Source organism: Megalobrama amblycephala, linkage group LG1 (assembly GCF_018812025.1).
Source record: "Megalobrama amblycephala isolate DHTTF-2021 linkage group LG1, ASM1881202v1, whole genome shotgun sequence".
NCBI lineage: Eukaryota > Metazoa > Chordata > Actinopteri > Cypriniformes > Xenocyprididae > Megalobrama > Megalobrama amblycephala.
In genome coordinates this window covers 57,951,785-57,957,784 of record NC_063044.1, presented here as the reverse complement: position 1 = coordinate 57,957,784, position 6,000 = coordinate 57,951,785, and the positions used below count along the sequence as shown (strand labels likewise).

Here is a 6,000-nt window from a genome sequence, read left to right as displayed (position 1 = left end):
TTAAATGCTGTACTGTCAGCAAATTATTAATTTATATGGTTTCAGAGATAAGTAAAGGGCACATTTAACTTCATTACAGCTATAGTCATGTGAATGTCCTGAAGCTATTGTTGAGTAAGTTAGGTGCGCTATCTGCTGGTCACTTCGAGAAGCTTTTGTTTAGTTTCGGTTCAAAAACTTATAAACTCCTCCTTTAATAACGTGCGTGGTGTCTCCCTTACAAAATTCATTTAATTTATTTATGTTTCTGTTTAATACTGTTAAATTGAAATAATTGTTTATCAATTCTCAAGCCGCACGTATCAGGGATTCAGCAGCTCCGTCCTGGATCGAGCGAACCTCGGGCCGCAGATCCTCCCGGCGGAGCTGCGGTGGTGTGTGTTTGTTTTACTGGTGTGTAAATTAGCCGTAATTCGTTTGCTCAGTAATGACGTGGGAGAGAGCTAATTGGGGCAGTGTTGATGGGTGCGTAAATGAGTCTCTAGTGTGATATGCTAATGAGACCCTGATTCTCCAACTCTCCCGAATCAGCCAGCAGACATGATACAATTTTCACAAACCTATAAACAAACGTCTACATGACGCCTTTTACTTTTAAGTTTACTATGGAAACAACACGTTTGAAGTTGTTTTAATGTGCTTTTATTTTCAAGCAATTTAACTAGAAATACACTCAAAGCATACTTGGAGAAGAAAAAACCCTACTCAAACACAAAACAGTACCATATTATTACCATAGTTGTTTGGAGTTTTTTGAAGTACAATGTAAATACCAAGGTTAATGAGTAAGGGCTATCCTTGAGAACCATGGTATTATCAGGTACCACCACAGTACTTTTTGTTCGAGTCAAAATTAAAAAGGCAAAGGAAAGACAGCATTATAACAACTTTATTCCAAATCGATCATTCAAAACATTTTTATTGCTTTTTGACACTCTCTTGGTGCCCCTTTTTCAGCCGTCTTTAGGGTATCTTCATGCTAATTTGTTTACTTCTTTGCCGCCTCCTTTTCTGTTACAACTAAACAGGAAAAGCAGATAATATTACATTAGGAATGAATTTAGAGGTTTGAGATTTTATCTACAACCTAAAGTGATTAACAGAAACACATATAAGAGTGTTATTAAATTACCTCGAACTTCCAGCTTGCACTCCACTTCATCCTCTCCTAGGTCATTGATGGCTCTGCATGTATACTTCCCTCCATCAAACAAGCTGGGCTTACGGATGTTTAAAGTCAGCACACCCTGATTATTCTGCATGAGAAACTTTGGATCCTCTCCAATAATCATCTTATTTTTCATCCATATAATCTTTGGCTGGGAGGAGAACAACAGAGAATGAGAAAGAGCATTGTTGCTTAAATGGCTAATAAACATCTGCACGGGTAATAGGTTTAAATAGTCACGTATAACACTTACTTTTGGGTACCCACGGACAGCACAGCTGATGGCAGCGCTGTAACCTGCGATGACGGACCTGTCCACGAGAGGTGTGATGAATTTTGGAGAGCTGGTCATATCTTTTTCCTTGTAGGGTTGTGTTTTTTGTTTAAGACCTAAGAGAAAGAGACAGGAAGAGGATTACCCGTTACATATATCGCTTCAGCAGAGACACTTGTGCACTAATAATCATGTAATGCAACATTCAGTGTTTCGAGATTAATTTTTAAACGGCCAGTATTGCAGGTACCTGTTTTGGCGATGACAGCGGTGTTTTTGCTGATGCCAGCATCATCGCTCATGCCACAGATGTTCTCACTGAACACACGGAAGGTGTATTCATTCCCCATCACCAGATCAGACACGGTGCAACTAGGTCTGCGATTGTGTTCAAGAACAGTGAACCACTCCTAAAACAAGTGAGAGACAGATTTGTTAAAGGGTTAATTCACCCAAAAATGAAATTTCTGTCATTAATTACTCACCCTCATGTCGTTCTACACCCTTAAGACCTTCGTTCAGAACACAAATTAAGATATTTTTGATGAAATCCGAGAGCTCTCTGACTCCTCCATAGACAGCAATTAATTACCAATGTCAAGACCCAGAAAAGTAGTAAAGACATTGCTAAAACAGTCCACAGATGCAGGAGCTGGCGATCTAATGTAGAACACGGAAGTGCTGCACTGCGTCTACAATGTAAAAAGTGTAGGAGAATAACAGGGAAAAGAAGAAATTCTTGAATAAAGTTGTTATTTTTGTTTTGTTTTTGTACACAAAAAGTATTCTCGTCGCTTCATAAAATTAAGGTTGAACCACTGTAGTCACATGGACTATTTTAACACTGTCTTTACTACCTTTCTGGACCTTGAAAGAGGTAATTAAATTGCTGTCAATGGAGGTCTCACAGCCATTGGACTTCATCAAAAACATCTTAATTTGTGTACCGAAGATGAACAAAGGTCTTGCAGTTTTGGAACAACATTAGGTTTAGTAATTAATGACAGAAATTTCATTTTTGGGTGAACTAACCTTTTAAGAAACAGCCATGAACCTCTGAATTGAGAAACCCAGAAGAGATATTTATGCACACACAAAAAAGAATTGTTGACAAACGAACAGTACATTTGTATGCTTGCTCTGTGAATTGCATTCATGCTGTCATTGTCTTTGTAGGAAGATCTCCTTTTTTCTATTCACCATTGGTTGGGACATCCCCTAAAGTTCATGTGCTAGGTTTCCTGTGCTACTTCTTGTAAAAAATAAAATGAAAAAATATTTTTAAAATGTATTTGAGTATAAGAACACAAATGTTGCATTATATAGAATATAAATAATGTACGGAAGAGGATTAGGGCCAAGCAATAATAAAAAAATAAAACCATCTCGAGATTAAAGTTGTTAAATTTCGAGAAAAAAGTCGAAATAAAATGTTGAGAATAAACTCGCTAAATTACGAGAAAAAACTCGTTAAATTTCGGGAAAAAAGTTGAGATAAAATGTTGAGAATAAACTCGTTAAATTACGAGAAAAAACTCGTTAAATTTCGAGAAAAAAGTCGAGATAAAATGTTGAGAATAAACTCATTAAATTATGAGAATAAAGTCATTAAATTTCGAGAAAAAACTTGTTAAATTTCGGGAAAAAAGTCGAGATAAAATGTTGAGAATAAACTCATTAAATTATGAGAATAAAGTCATTAAATTACGAGAAAAAAAGTCGTTAAATTATGAGAACAAATTCGTAATTTAATGAATTTGTTCTCGTAATTTAACGACTTTTTTCTCATAATTTAATGACTTTATTCTCAACATTTTATCTCAACTTTTTTCTCGAAATTTAACGACATTTTTCTCATAATTTAATGAATTTGTTCTCGTAATTTAACAACTTTTTTCTCGTAATTTAATGATTTTATTCTCAACATTTTATCTCAACTTTTTTCTCAAAATTTAACAAGTTTTTTCTCGAAATTTAACAACTTTAATCTCAAGATGGTTTTATTTTTTTATTATTGCTTGGCCCTAATCCTCTTCCGTAATAATGTTTAACTTTTTTTTTTGCAAAATTCCTTTATCCATACTATAGGCCACCTACAACCATACAGGTGTTTTTTATTGATGTGAATCTTCTAACAGCCAAAAATATTTGGTGCAGACTGGTCAAGTTCTTCTATACCAGACTCTATAAGCTCAGTAAACCATTTCCTCATGGAGAAGGAGCAGAAAATGGTCCTATCTAAAACTGTTGGAAATACACAATTCCCTATAATGTCACTGCATGCCGTAGCATTAAGATTTAAGGGGCCTAACTGAACCTGTTAATTAGAAAGCAGTGTCCACATATATTTGGCTGGTCTGGGTTTACCTTGGTTTTCAAGTCGGCCTTTTGGATGGTATAGCCAGTGATCTCTGCGTTGCCATTGTCTTTTGGAGGCTTCCATTCCAAAGCAGCATTGAAACCCCAAACATCAGTTACAGTGACAGCCATCGGTGGCCCTGGCTTGTCTGTGAGTATGGGAATGGAAAGAAAAAAATTACTGTAGGTATTAATGTAGAGCTTGACACCAATACACTGTCCTAATTTTAACCATGAGACTAATTAAAGTGTGCTAATTGGAGAAGAAGCTACAAGTGAGTGAGCAGAGGAATGATGAAAATGAAAGAGGGGAAAAAAAGAAACGGGGAAGACGGTGAAAACATGAGCGTGAGGTAGAGATAGTGAGATCAAGCTAAAAAAAGAGAAAAAAGATTGAGAGCGAGAGAGTTTGAGTTTGCGGCTGGGAGCGGTTGGCATTAATCCTGGGCAGGCTGCTGGGATGCTGGCAGCAAACTGTGACTAAATGGCTGTCTGGCTCATCTGAAGGGTTTTTGCACTCTCATTAGCTTACCTCCCAGCGGGAACACAGAGTGAGTGTCCCCTAATCCTATCCTAATCCCGTTCAACACCAGGAATAATCCAAACAAAACCCCGCAGAATAATCCCTGCAACCGAACTGACCTATGACATCCTCAATTTTGATGAAAGTGTAAGTGTTTAATATGAAACCTTTCTGACAGTTTAGGACTTAGAAATTCAGAGTCACTTTTGAAAGTGATCCTCAGTTTCCATGGGTTAACAATATTAACCTGACTCACTCTTCACTTCGTAGGGAAATGAACCTTTTGAACTGTGCAGTTTAATTCTTTAATTTGATGTCATCGCTGTATTTGTGGCCCTAGTTATGACTATGCTGTTGATGTGAGTGATCTAAATGAATTTGCAACATCTTCAACTCCCTAAATAGTCAAGTCAAGTAACCTATTTATATAGTGCTTTTTATACAATACAGATTGTTTGCTTTAAAGCAGCTTAAAAGTAATATACAAGAAAATAACAATGATGCAAATTTCATCAAATTCAAATTTTGCTGTAAAGCAGCTCTACTGAAGACAATAGTGTCATTATTCAGCTCAAGTTGATTCAATTCAGTTCAATAACAGTGTTGATGTTGCAAAATTAGTCAATTATGAAACAGTCAATTTAGCTATAAACGGCTCTGCGAGAGACAGTGGTGTCATACACCAGCTCAATTCAGTTTTGTTCTCATCTGATAGTGTCACTGCAGTCAAACTGATAATATAACAGAATATTAAGTGTCTTTTAAACCCCAGCTAAGCAAGCCAAAGGCGACAGTGGCAAGGAATCCAAACTCCAACCAGACAGCAACACAGTGTGGCCCAGATCCGGCCCACATCTGGTACTTGTGGATTACACGCGGACCAGATGTGGGCCGGATCTGGGCCGACACGATGTTGCTGTCAGGGCATTAAGGATACAGAGAATGGACAAAAAACCTTGGGAGAAACCAGCCTCAATACAACTTTAAAAAGTAGGAATGGCTCACCCTATTTTTGTAGCTAAACTGTTAGCAAGGTAAAACGCTCTCCCCCGATTTCATAGACAAGGCTTAAGCTAGTCCTAGGGTAAAATGCATGTTTGAGCTGTTTTAACTGAAAGTAACTTGCCCTGACATATCTTAAAATATGTCAGTGCCATCGTTTTGTCTCAAGATGAACACTGGAAAAGTTTTTTTTCTAGGGCACGTTAGTAAAAGCTATTCATATGCCCTAACTGAACCAAGGCCTAATCCTGGTTTAATCTAAGCCCTGCCTGTGAAACCGGGCTCTATAAATGTCTTTAAATTAACCTTCATATACCCTTTAAACCATCGCCACTACTGCCATATACATTGTGAAGGATGTCTTTAGCCATCGCATCACATCTCATGCTGTTTTTTGCGCATCCCGCCATGAGCATTGCATCTTTATGACGGCATGTCAAGTTGAAAAAAGCCTTGTGGGCAGTGCTCCGACATATCACTCAACAGAGCTTTGGGACGCTTGAGGTCCTATCCCGATCCCATTCTGCTATTTCGTTCCGCTTTTTCACCTAGGTCAGATGAATGCTAAGCCAGCTTTGATATTCATGGCTTTCAGTTAAGTCAACTAATAATTCAGGCAACCCACAGCTCTCTTGAATTTGAAATTATGTTGTTGTGCACATCCCTATTAAAACA

The 6,000-nt window shown here is 37.5% G+C and overlaps 1 protein-coding gene across 3 annotated transcripts in view; it reads right to left on the bottom strand.

Annotated features, from left to right (window-relative positions):
* Window positions 1-871: 871 nt before the first annotated feature.
* mybpc2a (myosin binding protein Ca) overlaps window positions 872-6,000 on the bottom strand; it is a 35,290-nt gene continuing 30,161 nt past the window's right edge. For all 3 annotated transcript variants that reach the window (XM_048203957.1, XM_048203965.1, XM_048203972.1), the window contains 5 exons: window positions 3,810-3,949; window positions 1,693-1,852; window positions 1,422-1,558; window positions 1,133-1,319; window positions 872-1,020 (listed from right to left, as the gene is read on the bottom strand). In XM_048203957.1, coding sequence (XP_048059914.1) covers window positions 989-1,020; window positions 1,133-1,319; window positions 1,422-1,558; window positions 1,693-1,852; window positions 3,810-3,949 — 656 coding nt within the window. In that variant the 3' untranslated portion in view covers window positions 872-988. The remainder of the gene's footprint in view (window positions 1,021-1,132; window positions 1,320-1,421; window positions 1,559-1,692; window positions 1,853-3,809; window positions 3,950-6,000) is intronic.